This window comes from Scyliorhinus torazame, chromosome 4 (genome assembly GCF_047496885.1).
Source record: "Scyliorhinus torazame isolate Kashiwa2021f chromosome 4, sScyTor2.1, whole genome shotgun sequence".
In the NCBI taxonomy this organism is placed as follows: Eukaryota; Metazoa; Chordata; class Chondrichthyes; order Carcharhiniformes; family Scyliorhinidae; genus Scyliorhinus; species Scyliorhinus torazame.
This window is the reverse complement of record NC_092710.1, coordinates 56,310,984-56,325,301: the sequence shown is the minus strand read 5'-3', so window position 1 is coordinate 56,325,301 and position 14,318 is coordinate 56,310,984. Positions and strand designations below refer to the sequence as shown.

The window sequence follows — 14,318 nt, the reverse complement described above, 5'->3', positions numbered from 1 at the left end:
TAGTCAGTGTGGGGCGGGGCTGGGGTGTGTAGTCAGTGTGGGGTGGGGCTGGGGTGTGTAGTCAGTGCGGGGCGGGGCTGGGGTGTGTAGTCAGTGTGGGGTGGGGCTGGGGTGTGTAGTCAGTGCGGGGCGGGGCTGGGGTGTGTAGTCAGTGCGGGCTGGGGCTGGGGTGTGTAGTCAGTGCGGGGTGGGGCTGGGGTGTGTAGACAATGCGGGGCGGGGCTGGGGTGTGTAGTCAGTGTGGGGTGGGGCTGGGGTGTGTAGTCAGTGCGGGGTGGGGCTGGGGTGTGTAGTCAGTGTGGGGTGGGGCTGGGGTGTGTAGTCAGTGCGGGGCGGGGCTGGGGTGTGTAGTCAGTGCGGGGCGGGGCTGGGGTGTGTAGTCAGTGCGGGGTGGGGCTGGGGTGTGTAGTCAGTGTGGGGTGGGGCTGAAGTGTGTAGTCAGTGCGGAATGGGGCTGGGGTGTGTAGTCAGTGCGGGGTGGGGCTGGGGTGTGTAGTCAATGCGGGGTGGGGCTGGGGTGTGTAGTCAGTGCGGGGTGGGGCTGGGGTGTGTAGTCAGTGCGGGGCGGGGCTGGGGTGTGTAGTCAGTGCGGGATGGGGCTGGGGTGTGTAGTCAGTGCGGGGTGGGGCTGGGGTGTGTAGTCAGTGCGGGGTGGGGCTGGGGTGTGTAGTCAGTGCGGGGCGGGGCTGGGGTGTGTAGTCAGTGCGGGGTGGGGCTGGGGTGTGTAGTCAGTGCGGGGTGGGGCTGGGGTGTGTAGTCAGTGTGGGGTGGGGCTGGGGTGTGTAGTCAGTGTGGGGTGGGGCTGGGGTGTGTAGTCAGTGCGGGGTGGGGCTGGGGTGTGTAGTCAGTGTGGGGCGGGGCTGGGGTGTGTAGTCAGTGTGGGGTGGGGCTGGGGTGTGTAGTCAGTGCGGGGTGGGGCTGGGGTGTGTAGTCAGTGCGGGGCGGGGCTGGGGTGTGTAGTCAGTGTGGGGTGGGGCTGGGGTGTGTAGTCAGTGCGGGGCGGGGCTGGGGTGTGTAGTCAGTGCGGGGTGGGGCTGGGGTGTGTAGTCAGTGTGGGGCGGGGCTGGGGTGTGTAGTCAGTGCGGGGCGGGGCTGGGGTGTGTAGTCAGTGCGGGGTGGGGCTGGGGTGTGTAGTCAGTGCGGGGCGGGGCTGGGGTGTGTAGTCAGTGCGGGGTGGGGCTGGTGTGTGTAGTCAGTGTGGGGTGGGGCTGGGGTGTGTAGTCAGTGCGGGGCGGGGCTGGGGTGTGTGGTCGGGGTGGGGTGGGGCTGGGGTGTGTAGTCAGTGTGGGGTGGGGCTGGGGTGTGTAGTCAGTGCGGGGTGGGGCTGGGGTGTGCAGTCAGTGCGGGGTGGGGCTGGGGTGTGTAGTCAGTGCGGGGTGGGGCTGGGGTGTGTAGTCAGTGCGGGATGGGGCTGGGGTGTGCAGTCAGTGCGGGGCGGGGCTGGGGTGTGTAGTCAGTGTGGGGCAGGGCTGGGGTGTGCAGTCAGTGTGGGGCAGGGCTGGGGTGTGCAGTCAGTGCGGGGTGGGGCTGGGGTGTGTAGTCAGTGCGGGATGGGGCTGGGGTGTGTAGTCAGTGCGGGGCGGGGCTGGGGTGTGTAGTCAGTGCGGGGTGGGGCTGGGGTGTGTAGTCAGTGCGGGATGGGGCTGGGGTGTGTAGTCAGTGCGGGGCGGGGCTGGGGTGTGTAGTCAGTGCGGGGTGGGGCTGGGGTGTGTAGTCAGTGCGGGGTGGGGCTGGGGTGTGTAGTCAGTGCGGGGTGGGGCTGGGGTGTGTAGTCAGTGCGGGGCGGGGCTGGGGTGTGTGGTCGGGGTGGGGTGGGGCTGGGGTGTGTGGTCGGGGTGGGGCTGGGGTGTGCAGTCAGTGCGGGGCGGGGCTGGGGTGTGTAGTCAGTGCGGGATGGGGCTGGGGTGTGTAGTCAGTGCGGGGCGGGGCTGGGGTGTGTAGTCAGTGCGGGGTGGGGCTGGGGTGTGTAGTCAGTGCGGGGCGGGGCTGGGGTGTGTAGTCAGTGCGGGGTGGGGCTGGGGTGTGTAGTCAGTGTGGGATGGGGCTGGGGTGTGTAGTCAGTGCGGGGTGGGGCTGGGGTGTGTAGTCAGTGCGGGGCGGGGCTGGGGTGTGTAGTCAGTGCGGGGCGGGGCTGGGGTGTGTAGTCAGTGCGGGATGGGGCTGGGGTGTGTAGTCAGTGCGGGGTGGGGCTGGGGTGTGTAGTCAGTGCGGGGCGGGGCTGGGGTGTGTAGTCAGTGCGGGGCGGGGCTGGGGTGTGTAGTCAGTGCGGGATGGGGCTGGGGTGTGTAGTCAGTGCGGGGCGGGGCTGGGGTGTGTAGTCAGTGCGGGATGGGGCTGGGGTGTGTAGTCAGTGCGGGATGGGGCTGGGGTGTGTAGTCAGTGCGGGGCGGGGCTGGGGTGTGTAGTCAGTGCGGGGTGGGGCTGGGATGTGTAGTCAGTGCGGGGTGGGGCTGGGGTGTGTAGTCAGTGCGGGGCGGGGCTGGGGTGTGTAGTCAGTGCGGGGTGGGGCTGGGGTGTGTAGTCAGTGCGGGGCGGGGCTGGGGTGTGTAGTCAGTGCGGGGCGGGGCTGGGGTGTGTAGTCAGTGCGGGACGGGGCTGGGGTGTGTAGTCAGTGCGGGGTGGGGCTGGGGTGTGTAGTCAGTGCGGGGCGGGGCTGGGGTGTGTAGTCAATGCGGGGTGGGGCTGGGGTGTGTAGTCAGTTCGGGGCGGGGCTGGGGTGTGCAGTCAGTGCGGGGTGGGGCTGGGGTGTGTAGTCAGTGCGGGGTGGGGCTGGGGTGTGTAGTCAGTGCGGGGCGGGGCTGGGGTGTGTAGTCAGTGCGGGGTGGGGCTGGGGTGTGTAGTCAGTGCGGGGTGGGGCTGGGGTGTGTAGTCAGTGCGGGATGGGGCTGGGATGTGTAGTCAGTGCGGGGTGGGGGCTGGGGTGTGTAGTCAGTGCGGGGTGGGGCTGGGGTGTGTAGTCAGTGCGGGATGGAGCTGGGGTGTGTAGTCAGTGCGGGGCGGGGCTGGGGTGTGTAGTCAGTGCGGGGTGGGGCTGGGGTGTGTAGTCAGTGCGGGGCGGGGCTGGGGTGTGTAGTCAGTGTGGGATGGGGCTGGGGTGTGTAGTCAGTGCGGGGCGGGGCTGGGGTGTGTAGTCAGTGCGGGGTGGGGCTGGGGTGTGCAGTCAGTGCGGGGTGGGGCTGGGGTGTGTAGTCAGTGCGGGGTGGGGCTGGGGTGTGTAGTCAGTGCGGGATGGGGCTGGGGTGTGTAGTCAGTGCGGGGTGGGGCTGGGGTGTGTCGTCAGTGCGGGATGGGGCTGGGGTGTGTAGTCAGTGCGGGGTGGGGCTGGGGTGTGTAGTCAGTGCGGGGTGGGGCTGGGGTGTGTAGTCAGTGTGGGGTGGGGCTGGGGTGTGTAGTCAGTGCGGGGTGGGGGCTGGGGTGTGTAGTCACTGCGGGGCGGGGCTGGGGTGTGTAGTCAGTGCGGGGTGGGGCTGGGGTGTGTAGTCAGTGCGGGGTGGGGCTGGGGTGTGTAGTCAGTGCGGGGTGGGGCTGGGGTGTGTAGTCAGTGCGGGGTGGGACTGGGGTGTGTAGTCAGTGCGGGGTGGGGCTGGGGTGTGTAGTCAATGCGGGATGGTGCTGGGGTGTGTAGTCAGTGCGGGGCGGGGCTGGGGTGTGTAGTCAGTGCGGGGTGGGGCTGGGGTGTGTAGTCAGTGCGGGGTGGGGCTGGGGTGTGTAGTCAGTGCGGGGTGGGGCTGGGGTGTGTAGTCAGTGCGGGGTGGGGCTGGGGTGTGTAGTCAGTGCGGGATGGGGCTGGGGTGTGTAGTCACTGCGGGGCGGGGCTGGGGTGTGTAGTCAGTGCGGGGTGGGGCTGGGGTGTGTAGTCAGTGCGGGGTGGGACTGGGGTGTGTAGTCAGTGCGGGGCGGGGCTGGGGTGTGTAGTCAGTGCGGGGTGGGGCTGGGGTGTGTAGTCAGTGCGGGGCGGGGCTGGGGTGTGTAGTCAGTGTGGGATGGGGCTGGGGTGTGTAGTCAGTGCGGGGCGGGGCTGGGGTGTGTAGTCAGTGCGGGGCGGGGCTGGGGTGTGTAGTCAGTGCGGGATGGGGCTGGGGTGTGTAGTCAGTGTGGGGTGGGGCTGGGGTGTGTAGTCAGTGCGGGATGGGGCTGGGGTGTGTAGTCAGTGTGGGGTGGGGCTGGGGTGTGTAGTCAGCGCGGGGTGGGGCTGGGGTGTGTAGTCAGTGCGGGGTGGGGCTGGGGTGTGTAGACAGTGCGGGATGGGGCTGGGGTGTGTAGTCAGTGCGGGGTGGGGCTGGGGTGTGTAGTCAGTGCGGGGTGGGGCTGGGGTGTGTAGTCAGTGCGGGGTGGGGCTGGGGTGTGTAGACAGTGCGGGATGGGGCTGGGGTGTGTGGCCGGGGTGGGGCTGGGGTGTGTAGTCAGTGCGGGGTGGGGCTGGGGTGTGTGGTCGGGGTGGGGCTGGGGTGTGTAGTCAGTGCGGGATGGGGCTGGGGTGTGTAGTCAGTGTGGGGTGGGGCTGGGGTGTGTAGTCAGTGCGGGGCGGGGCTGGGGTGTGTAGTCAGTGCGGGGCGGGGCTGGGGTGTGTAGTCAGTGCGGGGCGGGGCTGGGGTGTGTAGTCAGTGTGGGGCGGGGCTGGGGTGTGTAGTCAGTGCGGGATGGGGCTGGGGTGTGTAGTCAGTGCGGGGTGGGGCTGGGGTGTGTAGTCAGTGCGGGATGGGGCTGGGGTGTGTAGTCAGTGCGGGGCGGGGCTGGGGTGTGTAGTCAGTGCGGGGTGGGGCTGGGGTGTGTAGTCAGTGCGGGGTGGGGCTGGGGTGTGTAGTCAGTGCGGGATGGGGCTGGGGTGTGTAGTCAGTGCGGGGTGGGGCTGGGGTGTGTGGTCGGGGCGGGGCTGGGGTGTGTAGTCAGTGCGGGATGGGGCTGGGGTGTGCAGTCAGTGCGGGGCGGGGCTGGGGTGTGTAGTCAGTGTGGGATGGGGCTGGGGTGTGTAGTCAGTGTGGGGTGGGGCTGGGGTGTGTAGTCAGTGCGGGGTGGGGCTGGGGTGTGTAGTCAGTGCGGGATGGGGCTGGGGTGTGTAGTCAGTGCGGGATGGTGCTGGGGTGTGTAGTCAGTGCGGGGTGGGGCTGGGGTGTGTAGTCAGTGCGGGATGGGGCTGGGGTGTGTAGTCAGTGCGGGGCGGGGCTGGGGTGTGTGGTCAGTGCGGGGTGGGGCTGGGGTGTGTAGTCAGTGCGGGATGGGGCTGGGGTGTGTAGTCAGTGCGGGGTGGGGCTGGGGTGTGTAGTCAGTGCGGGGTGGGGCTGGGGTGTGTAGTCAGTGGGGGGTGGGGCTGGGGTGTGTAGTCAGTGTGGGGTGGGGCTGGGGTGTGTAGTCAGTGCGGGGCGGGGCTGGGGTGTGTAGTCAGTGCGGGGTGGGGCTGGGATGTGTAGTCAGTGCGGGGTGGGGCTGGGGTGTGTAGTCAGTGCGGGATGGGGCTGGGGTGTGTAGTCAGTGCGGGGTGGGGCTGGGGTGTGTAGTCAGTGTGGGATGGGGCTGGGGTGTGTAGTCAGTGCGGGGCGGGGCTGGGGTGTGTAGTCAGTGCGGGGTGGGGCTGGGGTGTGTAGTCAATGCGGGATGGGGCTGGGGTGTGTAGTCAGTGCGGGGCGGGGCTGGGGTGTGTAGTCAGTGTGGGGTGGGGCTAGGGTGTGTACTCAGTGCGGGGCGGGGCTGGGGTGTGTAGTCAGTGCGGGGTGGGGCTGGGGTGTGTAGTCAGTGCGGGGCGGGGCTGGGGTGTGTAGTCAGTGTGGGGTGGGGCTGGGGTGTGTAGTCAATGCGGGATGGGGCTGGGGTGTGTAGTCAGTGCGGGGTGGGGCTGGGGTGAGTAGCCAGTGCGGGGTGGGGCTGGGGTGTGTAGTCAGTGCGGGGTGGGGCCTGGGGTGTGTAGTCAGTGCGGGGTGGGGCTGGGGTGTGTAGTCAGTGTGGGGTGGGGCTGGGGTGTGTAGTCAGTGCGGGGCGGGGCTGGGGTGTGTAGTCAGTGCGGGGTGGGGCTGGGGTGTGTAGTCAGTGTGGGGTGGGGCTGGGGTGTGTAGTCAATGCGGGGTGGGGCTGGGGTGTGTAGTCAATGCGGGGTGGGGCTGGGGTGTGTAGTCAGTGCGGGGTGGGGCTGGGGTGTGTAGTCAGTGCGGGGTGGGGCTGGGGTGTGTAGTCAGTGCGGGGTGGGGGCTGGGGTGTGTAGTCAGTGCGGGGTGGGGGCTGGGGTGTGTAGTCAGTGCGGTGTGGGGCTGGGGTGTGTAGTCAGTGCGGGGTGGGGCTGGGGTGTGTAGTCAGTGCGGGGTGGGGCTGGGGTGTGTAGTCAGTGCGGGGTGGGGCTGGGGTGTGTAGACAGTGCGGGGTGGGGCTGGGGTGTGTAGTCAGTGCGGGGCGGGGCTGGGGTGTGTAGTCAGTGCGGGGTGGGGCTGGGGTGTGTAGTCAGTGCGGGATGGGGCTGGGGTGTGTAGTCAGTGCGGGGCGGGGCTGGGGTGTGCAGTCAGTGCGGGGTGGGGCTGGGGTGTGTAGTCAGTGCGGGGCGGGGCTGGGGTGTGTAGTCAGTGCGGGGTGGGGCTGGGGTGTGTAGTCAGTGCGGGATGGGGCTGGGGTGTGTAGTCAGTGCGGGGCGGGGCTGGGGTGTGTAGTCAGTGCGGGGCGGGGCTGGGGTGTGTAGTCAGTGCGGGGCGGGGCTGGGGTGTGTAGTCAGTGCGGGGTGGGGCTGGGGTGTGTAGTCAGTGTGGGGTGGGGCTGGGGTGTGTAGTCAGTGCGGGGTGGGGCTGGGGTGTGTAGTCAGTGCGGGGCGGGGCTGGGGTGTGTAGTCAGTGCGGGGTGGGGCTGGGGTGTGTAGTCAGTGCGGGGCGGGGCTGGGGTGTGTAGTCAGTGCGGGGCGGGGCTGGGGTGTGTAGTCAGTGCGGGGTGGGGCTGGGGTGTGTAGTCAGTGCGGGGCGGGGCTGGGGTGTGTAGTCAGTGCGGGGCGGGGCTGGGGTGTGTAGTCAGTGCGGGGTGGGGCTGGGGTGTGTAGTCAGTGCGGGGCGGGGCTGGGGTGTGTAGTCAGTGCGGGGTGGGGCTGGGGTGTGTAGTCAGTGCGGGGTGGGGCTGGGGTGTGTAGTCAGTGCGGGGCGGGGCTGGGGTGTGTAGTCAATGCGGGATGGGGCTGGGGTGTGTAGTCAGTGCGGGGCGGGGCTGGGGTGTGTAGTCAGTGCGGGGCGGGGCTGGGGTGTGTAGTCAGTGCGGGGCGGGGCTGGGGTGTGTAGTCAGTGCGGGGCGGGGCTGGGGTGTGTAGTCAGTGCGGGGCGGGGCTGGGGTGTGTAGTCAGTGCGGGGCGGGGCTGGGGTGTGTAGTCAGTGCGGGGTGGGGCTGGGGTGTGTAGTCAGTGCGGGGCGGGGCTGGGGTGTGTAGTCAGTGCGGGGCGGGGCTGGGGCGTGTAGTGAGTGCGGGGTGGGGCTGGGGTGTGTAGTCAGTGTGGGGCAGGGCTGGGGTGTGTAGTCAGTGTGGGGTGGGGCTGGGGTGTGTAGTCAGTGCGGGGTGGGGCTGGGGTGTGTAGTCAGTGCGGGGTGGGGCTGGGGTGTGTAGTCAGTGCGGGGTGGGGCTGGGGTGTGTAGTCAATGTGGGATGGGGCTGGGGTGTGTAGTCAGTGCGGGGTGGGGCTGGGGTGTGTAGTCAGTGCGGGGTGGGGCTGGGGTGTGTAGTCAATGTGGGATGGGGCTGGGGTGTGTAGTCAGTGCGGGGTGGGGCTGGGGTGTGTAGTCAGTGCGGGGTGGGGCTGGGGTGTGTAGTCAGTGCGGGGTGGGGCTGGGGTGTGTAGTCAGTGCGGGGTGGGGCTGGGGTGTGTAGTCAGTGCGGGATGGGGCTGGGGTGTGTAGTCAGTGCGGGGTGGGGCTGGGGTGTGTAGTCAGTGCGGGGCGGGGCTGGGGTGTGTAGTCAGTGCGGGGTGGGGCTGGGGTGTGTAGTCAGTGCGGGGTGGGGCTGGGGTGTGTAGTCAGTGCGGGGTGGGGCTGGGGTGTGTAGTCAGTGCGGGGTGGGGCTGGGGTGTGTAGTCAGTGCGGGGCAGGGCTGGGGTGTGTAGTCAGTGCGGGGCGGGGCTGGGGTGTGTAGTCAGTGCGGGGTGGGGCTGGGGTGTGTAGTCAGTGCGGGGTGGGGCTGGGGTGTGTAGTCAGTGCGGGGTGGGGCTGGGGTGTGTAGTCAGTGCGGGGTGGGGCTGGGGTGTGTAGTCAGTGCGGGGTGGGGCTGGGGTGTGTAGTCAGTGCGGGGCGGGGCTGGGGTGTGTAGTCAGTGCGGGGCGGGGCTGGGGTGTGTAGTCAGTGCGGGGCGGGGCTGGGGTGTGTAGTCAGTGCGGGGCGGGGCTGGGGTGTGTAGTCAGTGCGGGGTGGGGCTGGGGTGTGTAGTCAGTGCGGGGCGGGGCTGGGGTGTGTAGTCAGTGCGGGATGGGGCTGGGGTGTGTAGTCAGTGCGGGGTGGGGCTGGGGTGTGTAGTCAGTGCGGGGCGGGGCTGGGGTGTGTAGTCAGTGTGGGGTGGGGCTGGGGTGTGTAGTCAGTGCGGGGCGGGGCTGGGGTGTGTAGTCAGTGCGGGGTGGGGCTGGGGTGTGTAGTCAGTGCGGGGCGGGGCTGGGGTGTGTAGTCAGTGCGGGGCGGGGCTGGGGTGTGTAGTCAGTGCGGGGTGGGGCTGGGGTGTGTAGTCAGTGTGGGGTGGGGCTGGAGTGTGTAGTCAGTGCGGGGCGGGGCTGGGGTGTGTAGTCAGTGCGGGGTGGGGCTGGAGTGTGTAGTCAGTGCGGGGTGGGGCTGGGGTGTGTTGTCAGTGTGGGGTGGGGCTGGAGTGTGTAGTCAGTGCGGGGCGGGGCTGGGGTGTGTAGTCAGTGCGGGGTGGGGCTGGGGTGTGTAGTCAGTGCGGGGCGTGGCTGGGGTGTGTAGTCCGTGCGGGGTGGGGCTGGGTGTGTAGTCAGTGCGGGATGGGGCTGGGGTGTGTAGTCAGTGCGGGGTGGGGCTGGGGTGTGTAGTCAGTGCGGGGTGGGGCTGGGGTGTGTAGTCAGTGTGGGGTGGGGCTGGAGTGTGTGGTCAGTGCGGGGTGGGGGCTGGGGTGTGTAGTCAGTGCGGGGTGGGGCTGGGGTGTGTAGTCAGTGCGGGGTGGGGCTGGGGTGTGTAGTCAGTGCGGGGTGGGGGCTGGGGTGTGTAGTCAGTGCGGGGCGGGGCTGGGGTGTGTGGTCAGTGCGGGGTGGGGCTGTGGTGTGTGGTCAGTGCGGGGTGGGGCCTGGGGTGTGTAGTCAGTGCGGGGTAGGACTGGGGTGTGTAGTCAGTGCGGGGTGGGGCTGGGGTGTGTGGTCAGTGCGGGGCGGGGCTGGGGTGTGTGGTCAGTGCGGGGTGGGGCTGGGGTGTGTGGTCAGTGCGGGGTGGGGCTGGGGTGTGTGGTCAGTGCGGGGTGGGGCTGGGGTGTGTGGTCAGTGCGGGGTGGGGGCGAGCCAGGGAATTGGGGTGAAGTCTGGGTCTGTCGTGGGGCAATTGGTACAATTGGGGGAGTTCTTTTACGGTTGTATCGTGCTATGGTTACGCAAGAGTTCAAATGGTTTTAATAGTTTTTACTTTTTCTGGGTAACTTACTGTAGGACAGTCGGAACCAGCTGAAATATGCAATTTAAATTGGGGTATCAGGTGGTTCCCATTGCAGGCAACAGGAGTTTGAACCTCCAGGGCAATTACCATTCAATCCATACATAAGGCCTTCCCGGAGTCCTCCAGTGCATCTTTGGAGTTCCCTCGGGAACCATGTCCCAGGGAACAGACGTTATGAAGGAAAGACAGCATTTTCTAGGACTCCTGTTACTTCGCTCTCTGAACACAAGGCAATTCCACAGATGTTTTGTATGGCGGATGTGAGGAAATGTTACACCACATCCTCTGAGGACCCATTCACCTGCTCACAGGTGGACAGCTGTCACCCTGTCACACAGTCCTTGGTTTGTGAGGGAGAGATGAGTGAACAGGGGGAATGAACATTCTGGCATGTCCTCCAGCCTACTCCAAGTGACCAGCGATGGACACACAAGCCCAATGTGTTGTGGTTACCAGAGGGTCTTCTGTGCCTATTCAACCACTCACCCTCAGCTCCACAACCCATCTCACCATCAGCGATTTCCTGCCCCATCTCCAGGCCGCCCAGCTCCAGCTCGCCACCTTCTATGGCCTAAATTTGGACGCTGCCACCATTGTTTGTTTAATCCCTGAGACCATGTGCTCTCTTATACAAACATACATATATATTTCCGTTGTTGCTTGCCCATCAAAGACCCACACGTCCGTATGCTGGTGGCAACCTGACTCTACATAACATCTCTGTCGTGTTGGGTGCTCTGCTACTCAGACGAACGAACACGGTTGCGGATGGTACAATTCAGTTTTATTACTAACAATAATAACATCTGTAAACTGTTTACTGTGGTTCATTCATTACCCTCTAACCTGTGGATCCAGCCCTACCACTATCTTGGAGAAGCACTCAGCACATGGTGAATGAGTGGCTTGCTGTGAGCTCTGTGCCCTGAGCTGTCTCCTGCTGGAATTAGCGGGAAGTGTCGTGTTCCCCGTTTTATAGTGTGTATGCTCTTGCTTGTGATTGGCTGTGATGTTGTGTGTGTATTGATTGGTCCGTTGATCTGTCCATCAGTGTGTATGTATGTTTGCACCATGATGTTTATCTGAATATCATGACAATCTCCACAGAGATGCCTCCTGCATGGGACTACTCCATTATGCAGGAGACAGCTCTGACTGACTGGGTCGCTCCACAGTGAGGCTGACAGTCGATGCTGCTGCTGGCACATTGCCAGTGCCTGGGTGGGGTGACCTTTCCATCAGTTTAATTTTCATCCTCATCTGACCCCATGTGTCTCACGTAAAATGCTATGAGCTGCTTCACTCGCCTTGTCAGAACACGCCAGGTCATTGCTCCTTTTGCCACACTGCACCCACGTGCCCCATGCTTTCTCAGGTTCTCAGCAATCTCCATCCAGACTCTCTTAGATTGAGGGAACCCATCCCTCCCTCCAGTCGAGAGGGAACAGGACCTCTCTCTGAATCAGAGCATCCTGGACGAGCACCTCCAGAGAGGCATCTCTGAATTGGGGGTAAATCTTCCTTTTGCCAGTCAACTGTTTGTTCAGTAACCAGGGCTCCCCCCACTGGTCTCTCCAGAACTGCTGCCTTTCAAATTATGTCACCACTTCTCTTGCAGTCGGTTGTTAATGTCTGGAATGCACTGCCTGACAGTTCAATTGAAGCAGTTCAAAGCGAATTGGACAGGAATCTGAAAAGGAAGAATGTGCAGTGTTACAGAGAGAAGGCTGGGGAATGACACTGAGTGAATTGCTCATTCGCAGAGTCAGTGCTGTCACCTCCTTCTGGCCTCCTTCTGCTCTGTAACAATTCTGTGATTCTGCCTGTGCTGCCGGAGTGGACAGCTTCCCTTCGCTTGCCAGACATTAAATGGCCGGCTCTTACAGACCAGACTCCTCCTGCGACCCTGCATTTCGTAAGGTGCGTCTAAGTTTCCTAAGCACAAGTGACTCGCACTGTGGCTTCACAGCTCCAGGGTCCCAGGTTCGATTCCGGCTTGGGTCACTGTCTGTGCGGAGTCTGCACATCCTCCCCGTGTGTGCGTGGGTTTCCTCCGGGTGCTCCGGTTTCCTCCCACAGTCCAAAGATGTGCAGGTTCGGTAAATTGGCCATGATAAATTGCCCTTAGTGTGCAAAATGTTAGGAGGGGTTATTGGGTTACGGGGATAGGGTGGAGGTGAGAGCTTAAGTGGGTTGGTGCAGACTCAATGGGCTGAATGGCCTCCTTCTGCACCGTTTGTTCCATGTTCTATGTTCTAATACTTCAAGTTAACAAATTAACATTCTCTACTGAAGAGAGATGTGAATGATCCTTTGCGGACTATGGCTAAATTACCTGCCACATTTCCAGCCTCCGTGTAAGTATTAATAAATCCCCAAGTGTGGTAAACCACTGTTACACCTGTATGAGGTGATGTAAGGTAGGGCCTGTACTACAGGTTCACGGTTTGGAAGGCCGTCCAACTGGCCCTACGGTCCAGGAACCTCCCAGCCTCTCGCTGGCAGGAGGTCCTCCCTGATACACTACACTCCACCCGGTCGCGACTGTGCACCACTACGAATAACACACCCCATGAACATCTTTTTGCCTTCCCCAGGAAGTCCACTTCCGGGGTGTCGCTCCTGACTTGGCTCGCAGCTCCAGGACCGGTCCTGCTCCGTAGGCACGTCCGACTCCACAAGGCGGACCCGTTGGTGGATAGGTTGCACTTGCTCCATGCCAACCCCCAGTATGCCTACGTGGCGTACCCCGACGGCCGCCAAGATGCTGTCTCCCTCAGGGACCTGGCACCAGCAGGTTCCACTCATACACACTTCCCCGGCCCGGCGCCACCTTCCCCTCCCCCGGCGCTCCCAACATTAACCCCACCAGCACCATCCCTCCTTCCCCTGCCCACGCAAGAGGATGAAGAGGATTTTGGCACGCTCCTGGGGTCACCCGACATCAGGCCGGCACCGACGTCGCCAGCATCGACATCGCCGCCACCGCTACGTCGCTCCCAGCGGAACGTCAAGGCACCAGACCGGTTGAATCTCTAACTGGCACCGGACTTTCAAAAGACATTTTTTTTCTCTCCTAATAAAACACTGTACATAAATTCCCTACTGTATATAGTTCTCCACCACTCCCGTCGGACTCATTTTTAACAGACGTTGAATGTGGTAAACCACTGTTACATCTGTATTAGGTGATGTAAGGTGGTAGGACCTGTACTGTAGGTTCGCCGGTAGCTGGCTCCTCCAGTAGGAGGAGTATAAATATGCGTGTCCTCTATTCAGCAGCCATTTCGCCAGCTGCTGTGGGAGGCCACACATCCTACTGCAATAAAGCCACAGTTGTATCCAACCTGTGTCTTTGTTCAATTGATCGTGCATCACCAAGCATTATCTTCATAGAATTGTTACGGTGCACAAGGAGGCCATTCAGCCCATCGTGTCTGCACCAGCATTCCAAATGAGGATTATGACTTAACACCATGCTCCTGTCTTTTCCGGGTTCCCTTGCAGAATGTTTCTGTCCAAATGAACATCAAATTCCCTCTTGAATGCTTCAGTCTGCCTCTCGTACACTTCACTTCCAGTCAGTGCATTCCAGACTCGAAGCACTGGCAGATTAAAATCATAGAGTCACTACAGAGCAGAAGAAGACAATTTGGCCCGTCAAGTCTGCACCTACTCTCTGAAGGACCGTCCAGCCGATCCCCACAATCCAATAGCTCCACATAACTTTTGGATACCAAGAGGCAATTGAGCATGGCCTATCCACCTAACTTGCATATCTTTGGACTCCGGAGGCAACCGGAGTGCCAGGACAAAATGCACACAGCCACAGGGAGAATGTTCAAATTCCACACAGTCATACAAGATTGGAATTGAACCCGGGTCCGGGGCGCTGTGAAGCGGCGGTAGCAGTGCTAACCACTGTGCCACCATGCCACCTGAATGAAAAATGTTTTTCTCACATCATTTCAGCCCCACTACAATCTCCAATTCCTGAAACACTGACCATCTCGTGGCCTTTGCCAGTGACTCAGGGGACCCTGAACTTTTGCACTTCCATTTTGTTCTTTTCATGCCCCCATTCCCACTTCCCTGTAGCTTAAACCAGCTTAATTTGCTGTTATTTCCCATATAACGAACGCTTATCAAACTGCAACATTAGCTCTGTTCCTCTCTTCACAGGTACTGCCTGACACACTGAATATTTGCAGCACGTTCTATTTCTATTCCACATTTATACCATAAATAGTATTTTACCTTCTGTATAAATAGAAGTTAAGTTTGAGAATCCCATCCTGTACTTTAGTATTGTTAACAATCGTATTCTGGAGAAAAAAAACACTGACCCCTGTTTTTCTTTCCTCTCTCTTTGATCTCCAGTCTATATGATAATGCTCTCACAGAATCCTGTGTCAAGGATCTCACCTGTGCTCTCAGTAAACTGTTAGATCTGAATCTGAGTGTTAATAACCTGGGAGATTCAGGAGTAGGACAACTGTCTGCGGCGCTGAGGAATCCGGACTGTAAAATACAGAGACTGCAGTAAGTACCAGACTGTGTGAGATTGTGTTTATAACACGTGAATATTCAACAGTATATTTTGAGCACTGGTATTAATGTAAAAAAACATTGTCTATTATTGTTAGTGTCAGTTATTAATTTTAGAAAAGTACATTTGCTCTGACTTGTTTCTCTCTCACGTTTCTCGGCAATGGGACGTTGATCCCACAA

At 62.2% G+C, this 14,318-nt stretch overlaps 1 protein-coding gene across 1 annotated transcript in view; it reads left to right on the top strand.

Moving 5' to 3' along the window:
- LOC140410232 (NACHT, LRR and PYD domains-containing protein 3-like) overlaps positions 1-14,318 on the top strand; it is a 197,696-nt gene that overhangs the window by 163,548 nt on the left and 19,830 nt on the right. Inside the window, exon 14 of the mRNA XM_072498184.1 lies at positions 13,968-14,129. Coding sequence (XP_072354285.1) covers positions 13,968-14,129 — 162 coding nt within the window. The remainder of the gene's footprint in view (positions 1-13,967; positions 14,130-14,318) is intronic.